At 37.1% G+C, this 25,400-nt stretch overlaps 1 protein-coding gene across 3 annotated transcripts in view; it reads left to right on the top strand.

Annotated features, from left to right (window-relative positions):
• The first annotated feature begins 9,140 nt into the window (after nucleotides 1–9,140).
• Nucleotides 9,141–25,400, top strand: part of LOC104167339 (cAMP-dependent protein kinase catalytic subunit beta) — a 35,346-nt gene continuing 19,086 nt past the window's right edge. The window contains exon 1 of one of the 3 annotated variants that reach the window (XM_009707570.1): nucleotides 9,141–9,327. In XM_009707570.1, coding sequence (XP_009705872.1) covers nucleotides 9,141–9,327 — 187 coding nt within the window. Of the gene's footprint in view, nucleotides 9,328–17,871; nucleotides 17,882–21,282; nucleotides 21,293–25,400 lie in introns of those variants that run through there. The other 2 variants (XM_009707572.1, XM_009707571.1) reach the window with 2 other exon arrangements.

Here is a 25,400-nt window from a genome sequence, read left to right on the forward strand (position 1 = left end):
ATATATTAGAATAAAATAAATATATTTGTAGTCACGTATTTCTCTCATTCTTAGTAAGTGTGAGAGTGAAAGATAGATCTTCTGACCATTCTGCCTGCTGGCAATCACATCTTGCAATAAACGATTTTCTCCATTTCAAGATAAAGCTGAGCTTTAGTTGTTTTGGCCTTTATTGTCAAGTAACACTTAGGAATGCCAGAGGATACTATGAACTGAGAAGAAAAGTGCATGTGTGCTTACCAGAAGCTGAAAAACACATTTTATAATTGGCAAAAGGGAAATGTTTAATTTTAAGTTTGTTTGTTTTTTTAACTTGGTAAATAATTTCTGTTATATCCAAATGCAAATAATATTTAAGAATATATCCAGACTGCTAATAAATAAATTTGCCTTACATGAAACAAACTGGGTATAAATTATAATTTATAAATGAAAGCCCATCACAGATAAGGAAAAAAGTAAGATCTCTGCACTTTGCTGCTACCTCACTAAGAAAAATAGCGAGTAATTAGAAAGCTGGTGTGTGAATTATTTCCTCTCTAAAAAATCTGAGATATTTAATTGTGTTTATACAACAGATTACAGATGACTGACTGAGTACTTTTAAAACTTACTGTTCGGTATTACAGTTTTCATACCTCACACTTTCTTTGATCTTAAACCAGGAGATGGCATTTATTACTCCATTGAAGTGCAGACTAACATAAATTTTGTAAACCCAGTGTAATTAACTTCAGTATATAGAGAAATCCTGTTGTCTGAGCTGTACTTCTGATGCCTCTGTATTCATGCAAGTTCTGTAACTGGGGTACTGCTTACTTAACACAATGTGTATTAGGAGCATTTGTGTAAAGACTTTGAAATATCCTTTTACACATTCTGCAACCTCTTGTCTTAGGGCAAGCAGCATCCCCTCTATTTTTCAGGGATTTAATGCCAGTTTTCCACTCCAGCTGCTGTGGGGGATAGTGCTAGATCTATACTAATTCTGTCTGTTCCCTGTTTCGTAGAATATCTGAAGCTGAGCAGACCAGTAGGAGTGGAGGGATCAGGACACTCTCCGGGGCAGTCTGTAGTCTAGCGATAAGGTGCAGGAATACAGGATCTGTTCCTAATACAAGCAGATGCACCCATCTCCACATCACACGACCAAACGTTTTGTACTTTAGACCATACTTTATGAAAGCCACTACTGTATTCTAATTTGCAGCCTGTACTCTTTCATTCCCTGAAAAAGTACTGTCCCTTCTGATGAAGTAACTTTGGGTTTGCTTTCTTTCTTACTTGGATATTTTCCTAATTGAACCTAAATGTCATACAATTGAGGAACACTGCAGTTTTGGAGGAATACAAATGTTTGAATTTAAAATACTTAGCTGAAAGTGGAATCAGTTGGTTTTGTTTTGTTTGTTTCCTCTGTGGAATGTGCTGGTGATTTAAAATGCAGACAGGCTTCCTGAAAGAGTTACTAAAATGGTTCTAGTTACTCTAGTATTTATCATTCTGGTCTTTTACTGTACAATACAGAATCTGATAGCAGAGTGTAGCTACTAATACAGTAAAGAATTTTTATCTACAAGACTTTAGCTTTGGTGAGCATTTTACTACTGTCCCTTCTCTTACTTCCTCCCATCATCCCATATCAAGAATGAGCTCTAAATGTGACCCCAGACCTGTCAGGTTTAATCATCATTTGTTATGTGAGGCACGCTTGACTCGGGACCTGTAATGTTTAATTTGTTCTGAGCAGGTGTTCTCAAACATAAATGTAGCTCGTATGGGGTAGTTCCTTAGTATAGCTAAGTGGCTAAACCAAGGAAGGATAGACCAAGCCTGCAGATCCTAGAAAAAGTAGAACTCCTCTACCCAAAGCTTTCTGTGGCCAAGATAACCTTCCACAGCAGCTGCTTACCTGCAGGAGCCCTTACTCTTTCTGTGAGAGCCAGATCTTCAGCATCATTGTTCTGATGGGAGATCAGCCAGAATTCAAGCAGGTAGCTTCTCCTTCAATCCAGTCAGATATTGAGTAAAAAGTCCAGGTGGTTCTTCTAATTCGGGACTTCATCTTACTCATTTTGTTGGATAACACATTAATGCTTGTTATTAATCAACAGTAGGCATTATTTTGATGTAAATTAAGTGGACCAAAACCTTTGTCTGTTATTAGTTTTTTCAGAGAGTGAGTTACTGAGGTCATATGCTAAATTTCTTCAAAATTTAACCTTGGATTTTAATTTAAATAGGTCCATACACCTACCTATTTTTTTCTAGACCTCATTGGTCCAAAAGCAAGAACATTTTACTTAGTCTTGGCAGGCAAGTATTTTATGCAAGTATAACAAAAGCCACTTATGCGGGTCTTGGGGTACTTTGTCTTTTCCTGAAAAGTAAAGGGTTTGTACAAAACTTCTGGTTGTATATCAGACGTATCTTAAATTGTGCTAGGAAGTAACTGCAGAGGGTTATTTGAGTAGCTTATGATCTGAAAGGGGCTGAACCATGCAGATTTCTACAAGGACTTTCAGAAGATTTCTTGTACTTTTGTGAAGGCAGCTGTTTCAAAGATGTATCTTCGCTAAACTTTGTTTTATTATGGAGCGATTGGGTGACAGTTAGTCCAGCCTGTAAGCACCAGTGAGCACATCATCTTGAAGCAAGCTGTGAGAAAACCAAGGAGGAAGGAACCGTGTTAAAAAGAAGAGAAATCCAGTTCTCTTTAGCGAATTGGACAGTTTTGTGGAAGATTTGGCTTGTAATGAAAGAGTTCTCTGTCCCTTTTTCTTCAGCACTAGATTTGGGGCTATGACTACAAGCTATTTGACTTCAAAATAACCAGATAATGTGTTGATAGAAATGAAGACACTTGATCTGGTGCCATGGTATGTGTATGTGGAAAATTGTATCGTCTTCAATGATGAATTTGTCAAATTTTGACAAGAAAACGGATGGAAAGAGTTAGGGCTTTTAGCTTGCATATGAGAAACCAGATGCTAAATTTGACTTTTTTTTTTCCCTAAGTTCTTAGTTTTTTTTCTTTTTATTCCTTTTATATCATCATGGATAAAGAATAAATGATGCTGTTGAAACATGCGAGCCTTAATTTATGCTTCCTGATGAGAGATGAAGGTATTAGATGTCTGCTGCAATTAAGCTTGTGTACAGTAGATGCCAGTAGAGGTCTGCTGAGTCAAAATACAGCTGTGACCAGCATTTCCATAGCAACAACTTCCTCTTGGCAGTCCTATTTATAGAAGTGCTGCAGTCCCAGCCTTAGCACAGCTCTTGGAGGGGCTGTCTAGTAAGGGTTAACCTTTTTAGAAAAAATGTACCCATAAAAGGTACACTAAGACTGCAGGGGTTTACCTCCTTGTGCTTTATTTAACAGTGAAAGTTACTGGTTGTGTTTGTTGTTTATATACATTTTGAAAAATTTTTGTTTCAAAATACCATTAAATCTATACGATATTAGCAAATACTACTTCTGTGTATTTAAAAAGAAATGCAAGCTAGTGGCATAGTGCTGGGTGTATAGTGAAAAATCAAAATACATCTGCCTTTTCAAGAAGCCTTTTTCTGCCTCTGTTTCTACTCATAATTCTTTCTGAAATATGCATGCCTGGCAAGACTCAAAATGGATTGTGTTTAATTACGTAATTTCCGATGAAAATGTTCTTCTATTTTTTTCAGTTATGAAATGCCTATCTCTATACTTTGTTTTACATCCTTTTCTCTCAGGCTTTATATAACAGCTAGAAAAATATCATACATATTTCCTCAGGCTTATAGTACAGAACACTCTAGGTTCTTTAGTATGTATTACTTAACAAATTTTAGAGTTAGTAAATGTTTACAGACTTCTATATTTTCTAATTCAAATTTAGACAATTATTTTCTTTTTATTAAATGTGTTGGCTGCATCTTAAAACTTACAAAGATTTTATTGGTCACTAAGAGACCTGCTAAATTCAGCAAGATCTTCAAGCTCTTAAAAATGGAAGAACCCTCACTAACACTTTGTATCAAATAATTGTTCACTCCTTTTGTAATAAATAATAAATACTTAAAATTGAACTTCCATTCTTGAAATAACTGATGCATAAAGGAAAATATGTGCTTTATCAAACCATCAATTTTTAAAGCAAATAAATAAACTTTCTTTAACCTCTAGAAAAATGTTCTTTATTATTCATTTATAAGGTTTCTTTAAGTTATATTTATTTTGTTTGTAATCTGTGGGAAAATGCAGAAAATGTCACAGTATGTCTTTTTTATTTGTGGATGAAGGCCAGTGCTGAAACAGAGAAATTTTAATTTTAAATATTTAAAGTAAGAAGATGGAAAAGAATATTTTTATGTAGCCCTTAAAGAGAAGTAGAACATGTGTGAACAGGACGATTGAGACCCAGCTTTGTAGGTAACCAGGAAAATACTAGGTTTCAGAATTTGGAATTCAGACCTAAATTTAGGTGATCTGAAATTTATTTTGCATCATGGATCCATTCTTCAAGGTCTTGTCAAGGAATGCTGTTAATTGTCTTTAAAACTCCTGTATGTTTTTGATTGCAGGATATTAATGGTTAACCTTCATTAAGCACTAGAGAAGACACTCCCAGTTTTGACATAGTGTGATGGTATTTCAGTTCTGTGTTTGAAACTAAGTAGTATGGCATTAGATCCTAGGAATAAATTAAATGCATTTCAAAGATACATAGGTGTGCTGTATTTTTAAATGTTTTTCTATTTTGTACTTCTTTAAAATTCAGGAATTTCATGGTAACTTTACTTGGGAAACATTTTAACTATTTTAAAATTATAATGTGTGCATTTTTCTGTATTCAGTTAAAGCAGGACTGTGCAAGTCATGCCATTACTCAACCATCTAGGTTCTTTGAGGAAAGGAAGGTGGTGTCTTTCTTAATCCTTAATTTTTCAGGCTTGACTGGTAGGGTAGAATTGCTTCTTAGAAATTGAGAAATGATGTTTTAGGTGAGACTATGAAAAATAAATTGTCCAAATAGCTACATTGTTCCTGATTCTTTTTCAGCAAGAATTTGAAAGATGGGTTATAGTGGCTGGGGTATAGTGCTGTGTGGTGTCACCTGTGGTTGAGAGTTACACATGGGGCACTAGCCACTGGGAAATGCACACAAGGTTGTGGGTTGGCTATCAGGAAAAATATAAATAGTGTTCTTGCCTTTATCGAATTAGAGTACCACAATGTTAGCCCTTTTCTATGGCGATCGTCATTATGTTGGTTTTTATAGATTTGTGGGAGAGTACCTTAAAAATTTTTACTGAAATAGTATTTATGAATATGCTATAGCTTAAACATGCAACATTCACATTCATAGCTGAATCTCTTACCCACTGCTCTGGGTTTTTGAATGCATTTTAAAATATTGCCAAGATTTAGTGGTTACAGTTTAGTGAAAATAAAATTTCTGCCTAAAGGAAATTCTTGATATTTCAGTATTGACTTTGGCTGCAAGGAGTAGTTGGAACTTCGTTATCTTTTGTAGAACCTTTCCTTAAATTGTATGCCTGACTGTTTTGACCTGAGTGTGTTTGGGAGCACTTTGAAAGAGATGAGACTCTGCAGGCAAAGGGCATCACCACGGCGGCACGGAGCCCCTCTGCCGATGTTGCACAATCAGGCGCCGGGGTTCTGAGCTGCCTGGTGTCCACCAGGTAGCACATACACTCTGTAGCCTGGGCAGCTTGGGGTTATTTTGCAATAAACAGGAATAAAAAGGGGATTTTCAACACTACCTGGCTGTAGAAACTAATAGGAGGCCTGGATGGCAACTGACTAGTCTTAATGTCTTCAAACAGTAATGTTTTTTTTAATAACTGACCTAAAGTAAGCCTTTTTTTTTTTTTTTAACAGAAAAGTTTCCTAGGCCAAAGAGACTGTCTGTAGAGTAGAAGTTATTCAGTGATAGTTAAATGCATCCTTATCAGACCTGATATTATATGGGTCATACCTGTGCATAGAGGTTGACACACACCTGATCTGACTTTTGTAGCATTGAGTGGGTAGAACATCTTGGATGTTCATGGTCTGGCTGGAGTACAGCCACCTTTTGCTCTTTTGGAAGGGTGTACGAGCTTAACCACAAGCACTGCAGAGCTTTAGGTCAGAGCTGGCTCAGGTGGTTCTTCCAGCTCCAGGCTGTTTGCCTCAAGTCTGTTTGCACATGCCTTTATAAGCATTTAATTGTATTTAAAAATTTACAAACTGTTCTAAGGAAAAGCAATACTGGCTAGCAAGTGGAAATCCTAAGACAAGCAGAGCCACAGAATTTTGCCTTTGATAAAGCATCATCCATTGCTGATTAATGAGCTTCGGAGTGGTAAAATACTATGTTGGAGCTTGTGGATTCTGTGCTTCATATATAATGTATAAACTGCTTGGTGTGGATAAATCAACGTTGCATAGAATTGGAAGATTAGTATGTCAATAAGATGAACGATTAAGTGAAAGGAAATAGGAGGTTCCACCTTTAAAAACTGTGGACTTCGTTTGAAGACATTGAAGTCCATATGGGATGTGGGCTTCACAGAAAGTCAGTGTGGTAGTATTTTGTATTATCATGTGCAATGCCAATCAATGTCAAAAATTTCCTAGATTAGGGAAGTGTATTACTATCTGTGTAAAAATACGACCAGTACTTTCTTTTCACGTTTTGCATGTGGAGAACTTTTGTAACAGTGTTCACTGACAGTAGTTTGTAAAATCCTGGCAAATCCAGGTTTTCTCTTAGGATATCTTCTAACAGTCCCTTTTTGATAATGTGTTTTCACTTAAACCAGTTCACTTCTGTGATCTCAGAGGATGGATATTTCTGCTTACTATTTTTGGACTTAATTCAAGCGTCCAGGTTAGTCACTTGGGTGCATTCAGAACTCTGAATTTTGGTGGGCAGAGTTGCTCTCTGACAGTTCCTGCATCTCTCCATTGACTTTAGAAGATTGGCAGACTCTAACTTATGTAATGTGAAGCAATGTGAATTTTGTAAATTACCCTCTTTCAGATCTTGGAAACGAAATAGTTTAGTAAAGGTTCAGAACCATGGGAGAGGAGAGACAAGACAAGCACACCATCCTAGCAGGTGGCTTTGTTTACTGGGGAAAACAGCCAAGGTTAAAGAAAAGAATAGTCTCTTGGAAGGATTCCCTGGATGCCCAGAGACTTGGCAGTGAGCTACAAGGCACCACGGCTGTACAATTCCAGAGGGGCTCTTCCAGCCCCAGAAAGTTCACCAGGCAGGGAAATAAGCATCTTCTTATTGTCTAAGTAGTTCTTATACTGCTGTGTGGAAGGTGGCATAGCGTTACTCTGTCATAAAGTTTGGTTATATGTGGCACAGAATATATCCTGTCTGCCTAGTTGTGACCCCTGATAAGGCAAATTGATCCCCATGATCTTCACTAGCTCTTGCTTCTGGCAGCAGAGCCTTGAACCAATGGGATGTCATGGAAGTCAGCATGGATCTTGTGATAAAGCAGGTGAAAGGCTGGAAGGTGGAAAAGGGCCTGTAATGGGCTGGCCTCCAGGGTTGGTTCCAAATTTTGAACAGATGCTGGAGAAAAAAAATTACATTTCCAGAATGTATCTGGAACCTGAAAGCAAAGGGAAAGTGTGTCTCTCTGCTTTGTGTGGAGTCAAAATTTAAACTGTTGTGTTCACTGAGGCCAATTACAAGAAGTCTGGAAGTGCCCCTTAGGAGGAATGTAGCCAAATCTGTAAAGTCTGTCCCTTGGTATTTTTATTGTTGTATCATCATCATAGGCGGTTTGTCATCATGGATATTTTTTCTGAAGCACAGAGCTGTTATGAAATAGTTATGTAATGTCCAGGGAAGGATATCTGCTGACATTTGAAAACTATTCAGTGAGAAGTATGGTGGTGAAAAATAAGAGGTATGTCTTTAACACGTGTTGACTGTAAGACAGGAGACAGATTGTGGAAAAGTTATTTCAATCTTTCTTAAGAATAGCCTAAATTTTAAAGAAGTCACGTCTTCTACATGCAGAGGATATACTGGGAAACCTGCCTAATGTATGTATTTCCATTTTCACAAAAATGTTTAGTATTAGCATGCAAAATTACATAATTTGCAAATTAATATAACTTATGTTAAATACAGCTTTCAATGTATTTTCCCTATGTTTTGCGCCATGAAAAATTAGGCTTTCTAGACTTACTGTACAGTTGAAACTACTTGAATTTCTTGTGAATGAAAGAACTTTCTTGTGCAATTCCAGGACACTTGCATGCAAAGCTTTCCCATAAGCAATGTTGGGAGCTGGTGACTGTGACTTTGTGACTCTCCTTCCAACTGCCTCAGGCTGGGAGAGTGAGCATGCTGCTAGTACATAAGCATCTGCCAGCGCTGGTTGTTCTGGTACTTTATTCCTGAAAAAGTTAAATGCATTTGGTTCCTTCTTGGAGTAAGTAGAACCTAGTTTGGATAAGTATAATGCAGTTGTGTTTATATGTACGTTAGAATTCAACTTCTTCAGTCTGATTTTTCTCAGAGGAGGAAAATAAGACTCTCTCCACCCCCACCCCCACCCCCCCATAAAATAACAGTTTATTCAGTAGTTTTTACAAGTAACCTTCTTGCTTAGGAAGCTGTTTAGTTGAAAACATGAGATTACTAATGATTAGATTACAGCTGGTTATGTTTGCTACGATGATTGTAGTACTCCATCTTCTTAATAATGGAAGGAACTGCAGAATAGTCACTTTTATTTTTTTCACGCGTGGTTGTGGTAAATTTAAAAAAAAAAAAATCTACCTTCTGATCTTGACTTCTGAACAAGTTGTTAATTGTATTTTAACATAAAGTGTATAACGTGTGATGCATGAAAAAGCTGTAAAGACATGTGCCAGAGCAATTATTGCAATTATTTTTTTTAAACAACCACTTTTCAATTGACATGGCAAGAAACTTGTAGCAGTGTAAACCAGTACATTATAGAGCTTTTCTTAACAGGAAGTAGAAGAGAGTAGTGGTTAGAAAACACTGCATACAGGAAGCTTGACACACGCATAGCTCTTAGTGGCTCTGGGTTGTCCAGTTCTCTTTAGATATTTTCTCTTTTGCTTTTGTAAAAGTCTCCAGTGTGTATAGATGGCAGCTCAGAAGGAGGTACCTTGTAACCAGTGCACAGGGACAGCCACAGCGCTGCAGAGACTGGAAGGTTTTGCTAATCGCCTTTTCCATAGGCATTCAAAGAGTGGTGCGCATGAACAGAGAGCAGCTCTGGAAAATGAGAGCCAACATTGCTCTGAACTCGCTGTCCTATGGGACAAATCAAGTAAGTAGGGGGTTTTGTTTTATAGATACTCACTCTTCAGTTTGCCTAGCAAGTGAAGAACTTGCATGTTTGTACTTAGATATGAACACTGATCTGTGATACGATCTGAGGGTGATTTTACAATTTATTACCTAAAGGTATTAATTTGAAGAATAGCATATTGCATCAAGCAGGGGGAGATGGGGAGCAGGTTCATGGACTGGGGGCTGGCAGGAGAATTTATCCCTCATCCCTTCTTTTCTCTTAAAGTACAGTTGGCTTGTCTTGGCAAGCCCCCTTCAATTTTTACTTCTAAATTACTTCCTTTATTTTAAAATTAAATCAGCTAGTTCAGCAGAAATAGAAAACTCATTAAAGATTTTAATGATTAAACTTTGAAATAGGCAGACATTGCTGCACAGATTAAACTTCTAATTGTAGGGCTTTTTATCATTCATCATTTTATTTTAAGGGATCAGAACACTTATACAGTGGTAAACAATATAAAATTGTGTTTGGTTTTATTGCATGTTATTTTAGAGTGGGAATGCTGACTATCATTAGCTTTAATTTCTTAATTAGTGAACAGTTTACAGTATTGTATGGATGAAAACTTTTTATGATTGCATTTTGGTTAATAAAAGTGAGAGATTTCAAAAAATATCACAATCTGCATAAATTGACATTTGATTTTAATTTTTTTCTTATAAAGCCATACATTATTTTGCAAAGCAATTATTGTCTCTGTGGTTAAATACTCATTTTAAAATGTTACAATGTGGTGATTGGTGATAATTTTGTTCCAGATTTCAAATTCATTGATGGATTTGAGATACCACAATTACTTCAGTTGAAAATAGGGCTTATTGGAAATGCTTAGTATCACAGTGCTACTATGAAGAAAATTAGTGTTTATACATCTCCCTGCTTGCAATTTAAAATATTATATGAGTAGGGAGTGAATCTGTTCTCAGAGGATAAGCAGTAAACATGGAAACAAAAAGGTATTAATGCGTTGACCTAAAATAGATTAAATCTAGGTCTCCCAAATGAGATGGGAAAGGATTGACTAGTTTTGTTGGGAAGATAAATGATGAAAGTGCATAAATCCTGAGCTTCCACTTCTCCAAAGAATGTTCATCTTGGTAAAAATAGACACATACTTGTGTTTATGTAGAAGCTCTTTTTTGTGTAAATAGCTATTTGAAAAAATAACACTGAAGCATTTTTGTTTATATAGCATGAAGGAAAAAATGGTATTGACCTACTGACACTTACAAATTATGACCTGTTTGTGTACAAGTCCCTACTGGTTTTTTTTTCCTCCCCTCTATTTAAGGCAGGCTTCCTCATGTGACATGCTTGATGAGGAAATAGACTGTGGTGTCTCTTGATGATAAACATGGTGAAAATGGCTGTTCTGTGAATGCTATTTTAAGTCATAATTAAGCACAGTGGTTGCATGCAGTTTTTCTGAGCCAAAGGTACTGAGCTGGTAACTGAGTGGTGGTTGAATATGTAGCTTTGGTTTTGGGGTAAAATTCTGAATCTTTATCCTGAACCTCTACTCTCAATTTGTAGATTATTTTTAAAAAATAATAAATAAAAATACTGTAGGTGCACATGGACTAAGTCTACATTTCAAGATTCTCATTTCACTACCACTGTAGCTGAAGGAGTGATAGAGAAGATAAGAGTACAGTGGAGGGAGTATTTCTGTCTACTACTGACTCCTAATTATATCATCAGAAAGATACATCATCTGTGAACATTCTATGTGGAAAATGAAAGAGAAACGGGGGGGGGAGGCTGGGGAGTAGGGTTTTTGTTTTGTTTTTTTGGTTTTGTTTTTTTTAGCTGAGAGTTTAATGTCATAGAATTGCATAGGGTCCCTGCATTCAGGTCATAGATTAATTTCACAGCAAGTTTAATGAATAAGTAGTGTTTTAGCAGCATACTGGTGTTTGTCTTCTAAGGATGTTTGAATATTCTCAACTATTCTGCCCATATCACTGCAACTTAGAAATGTTGGTGTAAGGTTTTAAGTGAAGCTACGTAGCAGATAGTTTGCATGAATTACTCTTGAAGTTCAAGGCAAAAGCAGCCTTTTTAATTTCTGGAAAAAGTTTGGAAAGTAAATTCACAGAATTTTTGTTGCTTTAGGTTTGAGGTAGAATCCATTTGAAAAGGAAGTTAATACATTTATACCTTCTGCTGTAATGAAGTACTGTAACAAGTCTGTTTCTATGTGTGTCCTTTTAGAAGCAGTTACTGCTGAAGCTGTGGCTTTGCTGAAGGGGAAGGAGCTGCTCCTTGTTGGGTGGACTTTTTGTTCATGTTGTCAGTCTTCTAGTGTTGTGGGTTTGAGTAATTTTGCCATGTGGTCTATGGCCTTAGGGGTTTTTCAGTGGTTGATTTTGAAATTTAACATCTTTGCTTTGTTATTTTGGTATGTAAAACATACAGTTTTTCTGACGTTCGTTGGATTCTTGGTTGTTGCATGATACGAATGTGTCTTGTAAAATCCTCAGAGGTGGCTCAGGGCACCATGGGCCTCAGAGTCTGTTTTTAAAAAACTGACTGAACACACGTGTGACTGTACAGCCTGAACTGGGAGCCAAGCCACTTGTGCTGCACAGCCAAAAGATGGAAGGGATGTGATACGTTAGTCCTCAGAATGGTACGTTTCATTCTTAGTTTAGATGTCTTGAATGTGACCACTTGAAACTATATGGAACCTATGATTTGATTTTTGTTTTGTTTTCTTAGTTGCTTGTTGCTCTTTGAAAGATAGAAATGGGAAAGGAAAGGAGAATGAGACTGCTTGGTTTTGAGTGTAGAGACAGTAAGATCAGTGTGAATCTTTTATTCTTGAACTGATAAGAGTATTTTCCAAATCTGTGCATTATAAGGGAACATATTAACAACTTGGATAATTAAGTGGTCAGGAGAGTCACTAGTGCATCTTTCTGTCATCGTCGTAGTCTTTAAATTGCCAATGGGTGGGTGATGAATAGTCAAAGGAATATTATTTGGTCTCTAACTGATTCAAATTTCAAATACCATGGAATGACTTATAGACATTTAGCTGAATAATTACTATATATATGTGTGTGTGTAGAGAGAAAAATACATGTGAAATATGAAATAATGTACAGAATACGTTGTGTGAATTGATTAAAGCTTTAGAATAACTACTAGTTGGGTACAAGTCAACAGATAATTCTGGTCTAAGGTTGCCATGGAAACAACCAGTGCTTGATATAATTGAGAACATCTTAAAACCTCCTGGTGTTTGCATGCTTTTTTTTCCCCCTGCCATTTTGAGTTGCTATAGACATGAATAGGTAGCATTGGTCAGAACAGTAGTAGTTAATGAGCAAAACCAAATACCTGTGTCCTGAATATTGATTTTGGTTTACTACTGGTATCTTGTGCTTCATAGGTTTTTTTGCATCATAAGGAGCTCTCTGGATTCTGTGTGCTCTCTCTTTCCAGTTAGTGTCTAAGTGTGTTTAGAGATTGAAGCACTGATTTGGTAGAGATTAGCATACTTCATCAACTGTTGGATTAATCTTAGGAGCAATATGTTTCTGAAAACTAGCTTTTCAGCATGAATGGTAAGTCTTTTCTATTACCTTTGACACTATTTTTTTGTTCCGTCTTCACAATCAGGAAAAATCTACCAGGTTTCCCTTTCTTGTCTGCATAGCTGCATCGACTACTGATCTCTTTGTTTTTGCAATCGAGTCACTGTAGGTTTCTATTAAAAATTACTAGTCTTAAAGACTTGCAGTTTTTACTAAATATTTTGCTTTGCGTAACTGGTATTTAGTATTTGAAATCCTATTTTAAAGCTTTCTTTTAGAAATAACTGTTACAAATCATTAAGGAAGGCACAGAATCTGATTTGGAAAAAATTATAATTGAATTATATACATGTAGGTTCACTTAATTTTCTGTGCCACTCATAATAAATAATTTTATGTGAATTGATAGAAATCGGAGAGGCTTCTGAAATTATTATAATCATCACCTAAAAATTCTAAACTGGCTTTTGTTTTTCATCTGAACCAGCTTGTTCTTCTATGGTTTTTATTCTTTCTAAATGATGGGATAGCAGAATAGTTGAGGTCATTCATGGAGGCAGGGGAGGGGAGTCTTATTTGAACTGAGATACTGTAATAGATCCAGTAAACTTATCAGGCAGGTATTTGCTTTCCAAAACTATTGTGACTACTTATTATAAGGTACTTTGAATTTAATGGAATTACGAATATTGGAATATTACTGAAATTTGTATCTAAATATATAAACTCTGTACATTTATTTCCTTAGAAACAGATATCCTTTGAAAATCGTTTGCAAAAAGCCCAAACATGTTAGTTTCTGAAATTATGCCTTTTTGTTTCAAGCAGATAGTCTGGAGCTTTGGAAAATGATTTGAAATGGTTAGAGATTGCTTCAAAAGAGAAAATAGTTAATCACGTATATGGGGTTTGTGTGTATCTCTCTGTGTGTGCATCTGTGTGGTTTTGCTTTATCCTACAAATTTAAAGGACCATTTTTACAAAGGTTTCACTTCTGTGCATGGCATGAGATAGAGTGGGAGGAGTCATCCCACTGTCTTATTTAATATCAGCTTATATATACTTATCTCGTACAAATGTGTTGAGGTCATCTTCCCTGGAAAGAAACGTGTGACTGTCGTTTCCTTGGTGTACAAAGTACAATATACAAATGTCAAAACTCGTACATCTATAAGGCAGGGTTTCAGAACTTTGTCCGTACATTAAGGAGATTTATGTTACGACATCATGGCTGTTCAAGTAAACCTAAACGCGGGCTGTCCCCGAAAGAGGCAGCCCAGCCTCCCTCGTGTGCTCCCCACAGCCCTGTGGGGATGCTGGCAGGTGGGAGCGTGAGCTGGTGGGGACCTGATGTGGCCTCACAGGCTCACGGCCTGCCTGTGTGCTGTGCTCGCACCGCAGGGACACAGCGCCAACCCAACCTCCCCGCCGACACCTACCCCTGCTCAGCCTCTCTGGAAAGCGAGGGTGCCCCTACAGCCTCGCTGCGCTTCCTCTACGTCATACGGCCACGTTCGTCTGCTGATGGAGAGGTCTCTCGTTGGGTCAGAAAGTCTCTGCTTTTCACCAGTTAGTGGGCTGGGTTTTCTATCACCTTGTTCTGTTTCTCTTGCAGTTAGGTTGTAGCTTCCAGAGGAATTAAGGTTTGTGGAAATCAGCTCTCTTAATTTTGACTTTTGCTGCTTGGGTGGTGGGGTTTTTTTTAATTTATTTTTAGTATTCTGTTATGATTGAGTAATTTTAAGGGAACAATTTCTTACAAACTAGGTGAACAAAAGAGTTTACAGGTGTTTTGTTGGTTGTTTTGGGGTTGGTTTTTTGTTTTGGGAGGGGTGGGAGTGGGTGGAGGGGTGTATGATTGTTTTGTTTCCTTTTCTTTTCCCTGGGGCTTTATTCTGCAATTTTCATCTATGGATTTCATTCATCTTGACATCCAGGCTCCCAGTTCCATTAAAAATAGAAATAAATAGCTGCAGCTTTTACCAAGTGTCAGTTCCCAAGCAAAAAGATCTATAAATGAGAAGTCTAATTTTAACAAGGGAAAGGTGACTATCTCCTGCTCCATCAGGTGAGGATTAGATTAAGTCTTTGCTGTAAACATTTCCCTATTTAAACCACTTTTGCTTTTCGATGCTCCTTTGTGGCTGTCTTCACTGCAGCGGTGTTACATTACACCCTGTCAGTGGATAAAATCAGATGCTCTCCTTGTGAAAGATTGCCAAGATGCAAGTGAAATCTCGATGAAAAAGTGATACATTTTTCTTCAACTGCAAGTACAGTTGGCTTAGGGTTGTGGGTTTTTTGGTTTTATTTTTTTGTTTTGTGGGGTTTTTGTTTGGTTTTGTGTGTTTTTTGTTTTTTGTTTTTGTTTTTTTTTTTTTCCAGGAGAGCTCCAGTTACATGATTTTTATTTTTTTTTCTCCTGGAAAGACTTGAAAGAAAAACTGTCCTTTTATTTCTTTGGTTTAGGGTTTTTGTTTTGAACAGCAGAACATTCTTGAACAGATAAAACTGGAAGGCCAAGTAACTTTAATAGCCCCGGCTCCCAGTTCTGAAAGGTGCTACTCTGTCAGATCTCCTGTTTCACTAGGAATAGGCTTAATACTTCCAAGTATCACCAAGCACGTGATTGGGCTAGTACTTTCAAATACTGCAAATAGAGGTAGTTGCTGATACAGACGTTTACACTCAGAAGATGGTAGTTACCAAATGTGTGTGGAGACAGATGGAGCAGTATGAGGAAAGAGCGTGAGCAATGCTGATAGACTGTTGAATTATTGTCCAGCTTTGTGTACAGTGGAGAATAGGAATGTTTCAGGAGTGAGGGTGAAGGGAGGTAGTGTAAATATCTTAGTTATGTGCATTGGGAATATCTTTTAAGGGCAAGGGACAACAAGTAGCAATGAATTGTTCCCACTGCTGAAAAGACTACAGAAAATGGAAGGATGCCATGGAATTTCCAGGTGCCAGAACTATACATCTTCCTATGCGTGTCTCTAATGGCTTCTTCCTTTCAAAAATTCCCCAATGTTGCCTGTTAACCTCTGACAGCATGCTAGGAAAATTTCTTAGGTGTTGACCTGGGTTCATGTTTTGTTATGATTCTTGAATGAAATATTTGGCAAAAGAAAAGGCAACACAAGAGTTGCTGTGTTGACGTAGTTCTTAAAGTGCATCCATACAGCGAACAGCAACCTCAGGGTGCTTGGTTTGGGGTACAAGGAAAAAGTTAGTGTAATAAAATTGAGGTTTCTTCCAAAGGGCATTTGGTGTGTTGTAATCTTGTGTCTCTTGAATTGTGACTTCCTGTAGTCCCTGCTGTTACATTTCTGAGTATATTTTGTTACCAGATAGATTTTCTTCTTTCCTTGGTTTCTAGTCCACATCTCTAATTGTTTATATAATTATTTGGTGCTGGTTCCTCTAAGAGTTGCTGTTGGTACTGCTGTTGCAGGCCAAAGTTTGCATAGTTGCTGACAGATGCTCCAGCCCATTAAGAATCATGTAGTTTAGGGCTTTTTACCTAATTTTTTTTTTAAGGTTTGTAACTCAGTTCTGTGCAAGTTTTATGCCTGCCTTTTGTCCAAATAAGAACTGACTTTAACCAGTTTATCTCTAGTCCCGTTCTTTATCAGAATGGATAGTAAACACTCTTACCTACTTTTTGCCTGCCCTAATCTTGAGGCAAACAAAAACTTGTTGTTTGCTTGATGTGTTGAATTGTGAAATGTGTTTATTTACATAAGACTTCCTTATTCAGGAAGTCAGTCTCTCTGCTATTTAAGGCTATAAATGAACTTCTCCTGCTTGGCTAGTTGCTGCAGGCAACCCTTTCCTGTAAATACTGAAAGTGTGTTCTGCAGGAGATGCAACAGTATAGCAGTATCTCAGAAGCTCAAATCTTGCGAAGAGATGGAGAGCTATTTTGCTGATTTATCCTGACAGCTGTGAGGATGTGTCTTACTGATCCCACCACACGTATATGAGAATATGTGTAGTTTTGTTAATGCGATGGCTGGGATGAAGTAGCTTTGTGAGAAGTGTATTTAGACTCGAGTGCAGTTAAACCAAGATTGGTGTATCTACTGTTATTTTATTGCCTTATGAAATATTTGAAAAAAGAAAAAGCAACACAGGAATTGCTCTCTTCAAGTAACTTGTAAAATACATCCATACAGTGAACAGCCCCTGCAGTTGTTTGGTTTGGAGTGTAAGGAAGAAACAAGTTTAGTAAAATATGGGTTACTTCTAAACAGGGTATTTGTGCATGAGTGTATCTAGTGTTATGTGAGGCATGGCCTGCTGGCAGGGCATTTATTAGTCGATATGCAGATCAAATCAAGTAACTGCAGATTTATGCTTACTGTTTCTAATAATCTAACCATAAAACATACTGTCAGTGATAGTTGTCTGATAAGATGTATCCTTCTTAGTCACTGAACTTTTACAGAGAGGGAAGGTGGGGCAGTAATGTGGAGAGGACAGCTGGTGCCAGCCACTTAGCCAGTATCTTAATGGTGCAGAGGGGTGGATAGCTTAGCTAGAGGAAAACTGCAGCAGGTGCTGTAAACATTTTGCTTGATATGTGGTTTTGACTATAAGACACATATCTGATTATTTTGTATATTTGTATTTAACTACTAGAATTTGGTTTAAAACTCTACTCAAGAATGTGAGAAATTTATAAGATACTTTATAGCAGTGCCCTAGAAAATTCTGTTCTTGGAACTCATTCTTAAAATGTACTTCCCACCCCACCCCACCCCCCCCGGGTAACCATGGAAATATGTGCAGTGCAGAAACAAGGGGTGTTAGAATTTTCACAATTTTCACACAGTTTTCAATTTTCTTTGTAAAGTAGTACCTGTTACATTTCACACAGGAAGGCAATCTTTACATCCTGTGGTAGTTGCAACATTTTAGATTACCTGCTGGATAAAGTTCAGCTACAACTACAGAGGGTGGTACTGCACAGATGAAGCTTAGTTCCTAATTCACAAAGCACATCAATGTATGATAATTGAGGGTTTTACATGTTTAAGATTTCTTTGCATAACCTTTTTTGTATGAACTAATTCTATATGTAGGGAGTGTTAAGTACTGCATTTGAAAGTAATTGTATTAAGCTTACAATTTATTAAGTTGAAATTTTAAGTTAATTTCATTAACTAATACAGTAATTGAAAATTAATAACTTAAAATTAGAGTTATTTCTCAGAAGCCTTTTCAGTAGTCCAATGCCATACTTTCGTGGTCTCGTTACACTAGCACAAACTGGCACTTTTTCAGAAAAGAAGCAGTTCTGCCCACGTACTTGCCCATTTCCTCCCCACTTCTCTCTTCCCTTACCCCAGGAGAAGCATTCATGTGATGAAAAGAACTGGGAGCTGCTGCGGATTAAAATTAGCTTCCCTTGTCCTTCTCTGCCTTCTGTCCATTACTTTTTAATCTGGCCTAATTCCCTGACCTAGGTTGGCAGTCAGCCACAAGGATGCTTTTGCTCTTTCAAGGAAGGTCATGGTAGAGGCAGAGACGAGTGACTATGGAAGGACAGGACTGGGGTTCTTTGTATTTATACCGGTCCGTACTGAACACTGAACTGCAACCTAACAAACCAAACTGCTATTTCTTGGACTTTTAAGCCTCAAAGCATGTGGATTGTTGCAAGAGAGGAGGCAGATTTACAAATGTGTCTACTCCAGCAGTCTGGAATAATTCCCTCCAAAGAACACTTCAAGGGAGGAAGAAGGTATGAGACTCCTTTCCTTAGGCCAAAACTTATTTTTAACATATTCTAGAACTAACTGGATGCCAGTTCTGACTGGTTCATTTAGAGAACTGGAACAAAAAATCAGCTCTAATCATAATCAGCAAAAGGTTGCTAATAATGCTTTAATTTGAAAGGAGAGCTTGTGTAAGAAAGAGAGGTGCCACCATGAAGGACCAAAATGCAGGGAGGGATGAAACAGTTCTCACCCACCAGGAATCTGCAGGAGACTTTACGGTCATATCCCATGCTTGGATGTTCAGATGAAGCTATTCTGCTTGTCTGCATTGAGGAAGTCTTGCATATAATCAATAATTTAGGACCTAAATAGTAAGTCCCAGCTTGGTTCATAGGTTTTGGTTGTGGGTTTGGGGCGTTTTGGCATTTATCTGTGTGTGTCTTGAGGGAGGAGTCACTTTTTTTTAATGAAGTGTATTCATTTATAAATTTTGATAAGCATTGGATCTGGATTCTCTTTTAGATTAAGAAAGCAGAGATTTTTATCTGGCATTTTTTTGGTGGAAGATTATTGAATTGGGACGTATATGCATATACAACTTTGAGCAGAGCTACTACAAGACTTGCTTGTGTTTGACTGAATAAATTTAACGATTTTAAACAGTAAATTTTTAACCAGAATTTCAGGGATGCACGTTTTAAGTGACTATTAGTTGGGTTTGGTCCTGTCTCCCTGGAGTGGTCTCTGTTATATTGTAATTGGTGTTAGCAGGGTTCACCACCTCTGTTTGGACCAGTACTTCATGATTTAAGAAAAAGAATAAGGCGGAAAGACTGAAAATTGGATTTGGAAATAAAATTTATTTTATTATCTCTAATAAAAATAGAAGAGGGAAGTCAGTCTGACTGTGGCAGTAGTGTGCAGTAGAGTATCTACTGCTCAGAATTTGACAAAGATAGGTATTATCTCTCATAGCTGAAAACCTAGCTCCTGTTTTGGTTTGTCTAAATCTGTCACATCTCTTGTGCAGGCTGTTGCTGTCTAGCCAGCCAAGTAAAGAGGTGAACGTTAAGTAAGACTTCAGCTTTAATTTACAGTTTAAAATTACAGCCTGTAGCACTGAAAACTAAAATAAAATTGAAAAAAAAAAAAGCAGCAGTAAAGCTGGGCTCTTTACAGAGCTCTTAACTGTTGCAAATTTGCTTTTATAAAAATGACAAAATACTGTCTAGCTCAAGACTTCAAAATCGCAGACAGGATTAAAATAAGATTTTGCCTGTGTTCCAGATTTTGAGTTGAAGTGGATAAGAACAGTTTTTATTTTACAATAGCTGCGCATTGTAAATTAATTCCTGAATATGCTCCCCCAAAAATCAGATTCTAGTACTCTCTTCTAATCTTTGGGCACTGCAGCTGTAATTGGACTTAATTTACTGTTTTTCCTGTTCCTCTCCTTTTTTCTCTATGGTTTGTCCATGCTCTTCTCTTCTCCGCTTCTTACCAGTCCTTCCCAGTATTCCATAGAAATGTGTACAGCGTGCAGTTAGATCTTTAGTGCTTCCATTTTAATAGCAAACTTGTATGCAGTTAATAATTCTGATGTGATCATTCATTTATTAAGAACTTCCAGGTTTTGTATTCCAGCAAATGGGCTCTTTCAGGACTGCTCCATATGTTTGGGTTTTGTGGTTTTTTTTCTTTTGGGTGTTTTTTTTGTTTTGGGGTTGTTTTTTTGACTGAAGGAAGGTTCTTATCCTTTGCAGCCGATAAGTTAGTTTGCTCTGCATCGCCTGTTTTTATCATAATTAGCGTTGAAACAAATACAAGATGAAAACCTTGCTCTCGAAGTCAAAAACTTGATAAATGAGATATTAATAACTCTACATCAATTTAATCTAGCCTTACTGACTTTGCAACTCTTAGAGCAGAAACAAGACAAAATCATAGCTGGTCAGTTTTTCATAAGAAGGCCAGTAAGGGTGTCTCGCGGCAGTGTTAAAACAAGATTGACTTGCCCTGTACCAGGCTTCTATCACGTTGGACTCTTTTTCCCCACCATTTTCATATTGTGAGAAACAAAACGTTCTTGTTGATGGTCTGTTTCAATGATACAACTTAAATTTGTGATTCGAAGTGTTTCCCAGCTATTAAAATGTTAACTGGTGCTCACACTACTTCCTCTGAGCGTATAATAATATTTAACACTCTAGTCATGTTCGCTTTCAGTCACTTACCAGGGAAGAGAAATCTTGTTGTAAGCCTTGTGATAAATTTCCTACTAATCAAAAGAGAAATTTAAAGAAATTTAAGATGACAGGTTAATAGTGTAAGAATGGGACTTAGAACTTGAATTATATGCTTCTCACTTCTGAAATGTGGTACCATAACCACAGGATTCACTGAGGTATCTGTATACAACTCAATAATCTTTAATGCTATAAATACTGTTTTAATAAAAAAAATATACATATATATATATTTACCAGAATCTCTTCATACATATTAATTTTTCCATTAAATGAAATTTGGAAATTTAATTAAATAGCTCATTTAATTCCAGAATTCAAGTGATTATATTACGATTTTGGAACAAAAATTGAATTGTATTTTGATAAAGGGCAATTTAAATACCAGGCAGAGATTGGCATTTAGCACAGCAGATGGGGGTTTGTAGCAGTGCCCAATGTTTAGTCTTAATCAGTTTAGTTCTTGCGTTCTTGCCATGAATCCTATCCAAATTTCCCCCCCACCTCAAAAAAAGAAAAAAAAAAAAATCTGGCTTGCTGGCTCTTCTGGGAGATGTGCTTGAGAATAACAAATACAGTGCACGTGGGAGGTGGGAGAAAGGCAAAGTAATTCACAGTAACTCCTCAGGACTGCTCCATCTGTGACCCCTTTCCGTCTGCTGTCATTGCACCCCTGCAACTGAGAGGTCCTAACCCTTTTAATTTTTTTCAGGAGATTTCCTCCAATTCATTCGCTCTTAAACTGTGTTTTAGGCCAGAGTACTCTTTATAGTACTCATACTCTTTGTTAACAATTTTGTTTTATAAGCCTGCTAACTTTTCATACAAAAGTTAATTAATAAACAAAAATATTGTGCATTGTGTGAATATACTGTTAGATAACAATCTCCTGCTGTTTGGGGGAAGATTCAGGGGTGTTTTGGTTTTGTGTCTGGTCATTTTTTTCATTCGTGTGATTTTGCTTGTTTGTTTTTTTTAATACCTCCTTGTATGCCAGTATTACCTAGGAACCTCTGGATGTTGAATTCCAGTTCCCTTAGAAATCTCTTCCAGCAGACTTTCCTGCTTGTCAGCGTGTTGTTTTGGTTCTGGGAACGACTCTCCGCAGGCCAAGTTTCACACCACCTGTGGTACACAAGGGGATAACTTCTGTCTTGTCTGTGTGTGTACCTGTAGCATTTCTTCTGACCAGGGTTTGAACTGAAACAGGCAGAAGTTACAGCTCTTTCTGAAGTCTTTCAGTTGTGACTCCTCAACCATTACCCTATTTCTTACTACCTTTCTCTGAATCTCCCCAGATTTCCTACTACGTGCTTTGGGTGTTTGCGTTGCGTAAAACTTGCCTCTCCTGCTTACGATTGCTCTTGCTGGTCATGAAGAGCTAGGTCTGCACTGTGTCTTTGTGCTTACCTAAACCCTGGACCACTGGTGCATTCTCTCCAGTTCCAACTGGTGTCCTTCCTGATGCGCCCGGTTGTTTTGACCACTGCTGCGGCCCTCATTGTGCCAGTGCTGTTACTCGTACTTTGCTCTCTCCTCCCAGCACGTTCCTTTTTTTCAGCAACAGCTTTTCCTCCTTTAGTTTCAGTCTTCTTCACTCTGACTTCTGCTGTACCAGTGAAATCAGTCTGAACAGGGTCTGTTTGCTGGTCTTTGCATACACTCCTTGCATCCTTGTCTTTACTTCACCCAGCCATAAATGAGTGATCCTTGCTTGTCAGTGTTTATGGGAGCCTGTATATCAACATCTCTTTCCTGGGTTCTTTTTTTTTGACAGTCTTCCAAAAATAAATCATACTTGTATGTTGACCATACAGGATTGCCATATGCATTCCAATTTGCATACAGCAACTTCAGCTGTGCATTTTAGACTTTCCAGGGGGTTTTGTTGCTGCTGTTGGGTAACAGGACTGAAATTTGATTGTGATTTTTTTTTTTTTTTTTTGGAGACTGCTTGCCATTTCTGTGCTATCCACCACATGCCATGCAATTCACACATGCTGTCTTCTGGAACAAAGTGCTAAGTAGTGGGAAGATCACCCGATTACAGGTTTTATTGTGATCCAGCATGCTGCGATGAAGATGGATACACTTTTGTTAGCAACAGTTCCTTGGTTGTATGTGTCTTGGAATAGGTTAATTATTAACCATGCCAACTTAAGCTCCTGAAGTTTTGTAAACTGTGCTTATTTCTGTGATGCATCATCTTTTTTTCATACTGAATTTAGCTGCCTTTGGGTTTTTTCTCTTTTCTTTGCTCAAACATTCTGTGATTTAGCATGAGTCATTCTGTCTGTGTGGGAAAGGGCTGGTTTATTACAGGGTCCATTCTTGAGTGGGGAGGGGAAAGGGTGGAATGTATTTGTGTTTTCTATGTGTTTGTTGTGGAAATGCATAAAACTTTTTTTTTTCTTCTCTCTCTTTCCTCTCTTCATCATCTCATCTGTGTGGGTGAATGTTCCTGCAAACCCTTGGGGAACCTATAGAGACTTTTGGTATGCTCATTCCTTCATTAGTGCCCAAAGTCACAGATACTAGGAACAGTTCAAAGACTAGAAAAGCAAACAAGAGTCGCATCATCACGATGTAAGGTGGCTAAAAATGTGCACTTGAGGAAAACTTCTAAGTCATCATCTAATAAACCTATTTGTTTGCATCATCACAATAATACCAATGCCTGCTACTATCCAGTTGGCATAAATTTTGATTGTGCACTTGAAAAGTAGAAATGAAATGTGTTCTCTTGTAGCCAGAGCTAATGTTTTGTGATTGAGATATAATTTTTGAAAGTGCCCATCCTGTTTCAAATTCTAAGTCCTATTTTCAGAAATGACTGAAGGGTATGCACTTAAGTTGCCTAAATTCTATTTGAAATCACCTGCTGAATTGTGTTGTGGTATAGGAGCCCACATGACCTCTGAAAATGAGAACCAGGCACAATTTGACCCAATTTCTCATTAGGCAGAAAATGTAATTCTATTAAAACACACTACAGAGTATGAAATTGTTTTTTAAAAGATACTGATTTTAAGATAAGTGAGTGCCATTAGATAGCTTTATTTTGAAAATACATATTCAATGCTGCTTTCCAAGAAAAGAGAGCGAAAATATAGTAGAATAAGGTAGAAGTTTTGCTGAAAGAGAGCTTGCGGCGTATCAGTATTCTAGAAATGAGAGATTTTTCTCATGCTTCCACCACTTGAATATTTCCAGCTGGATCACATTTTTTTCATAAACAGCACTCTTTATTCCATAAGTAGAACAGAGACACAGATGACTGCGTATAAATGTCATTGTATATTTTTATAAATACTGAATAATTATATTTGAGCACAAAATATGTGGAAACTTAAAATATTAATTTATATGAACAATGGAGATAGCATGAGGGATATTTAAGACATATGTTCTGTAATAACATGAAAAAAATGAGACCAATTATTTCATGTTTTGGTTGTACTATATAGTGTTAATGTTTGTTTCTAAGCTATAGCCACTTAAGTTTGAAGACTCAGCTTTTTGGTAATCTTAATGATCATCTTTAGGTTTTTTTTCTTGTCATTAAGAGAAAAGAATGTTCATGCTACTTTGACATAAATTGATTTTTTTAAAAACTTTATCAGTAGTTACTACTTGATAAAGTCATCTCTGTTATCCTAATAGAAGAAGGATCATCAAGCATGAATTTGGATATTGTTAGCTTCCCTCTTTTTATGTTGAGAAATTATTTCATGCCACAGGAAATCCTGTCCTTTTCTCAAATTAGGATCATTAAAAGTCATTACATGAGTAATCCACATAATTTAAAAACAATGGAAATATGTTTCCCCACACAGGATAAATATGTCAAACATTTTTACGGATTGCCCACTAAAATATTTTTAACTCTCAGTGAGTTTTAATACCAGTTTAAAGTAGTTCCTATGTTTTTCTTACTGTACTTAACTGTAAGTTTAGAGTAATAACTATTTTACTCCTCTCTGATATTACTTGTTTCTCTTAAAATAAAATTACTGAGTGGATATCCTGCTTTGAACACTTTCCTAAACTTGAGGTCTGGCAGAACTTTTGACAGTATTTCTAAAATTTCCATTATATTTGCTGCTCCATCAGAGCCAGTGATGGTGGGAGCCATAAACTTCCCTTGAGTATTTTGTGATAGTTGAGTCCCACAGCACACTTGAGAACGGAGGGGGAGGAAAACAAAAAAATTCATGACCAGCCTTCTCCAGAGCTGCAATTGTTTTTACTGCTGCTATAACATGGTAATAGAAGAGACTTTTTTTAAAAGTTCTCTGTGTAAACACTAGTGTTCTCTGGAAAGTACAAAAAAAGTTCTGATTCATCAGATGATTGTTTACAACCCCTTATAAACCTAATTTTTTATGACCATCAGGAGGTAAAATATGGTTGCTAAAACATGTATTTTTAGATATTGACCCGAATAATCTTGGCACATTGCTGAGTATTTTTAGAAATTCCTTGTGGCAGAACATTACAGTACAGAATATCCACTGTTATTAACATTGTAT

Source organism: Cariama cristata, unplaced genomic scaffold (assembly GCF_000690535.1).
Source record: "Cariama cristata isolate BGI_N322 unplaced genomic scaffold, ASM69053v1 scaffold18969, whole genome shotgun sequence".
Taxonomy (NCBI): domain Eukaryota; kingdom Metazoa; phylum Chordata; class Aves; order Cariamiformes; family Cariamidae; genus Cariama; species Cariama cristata.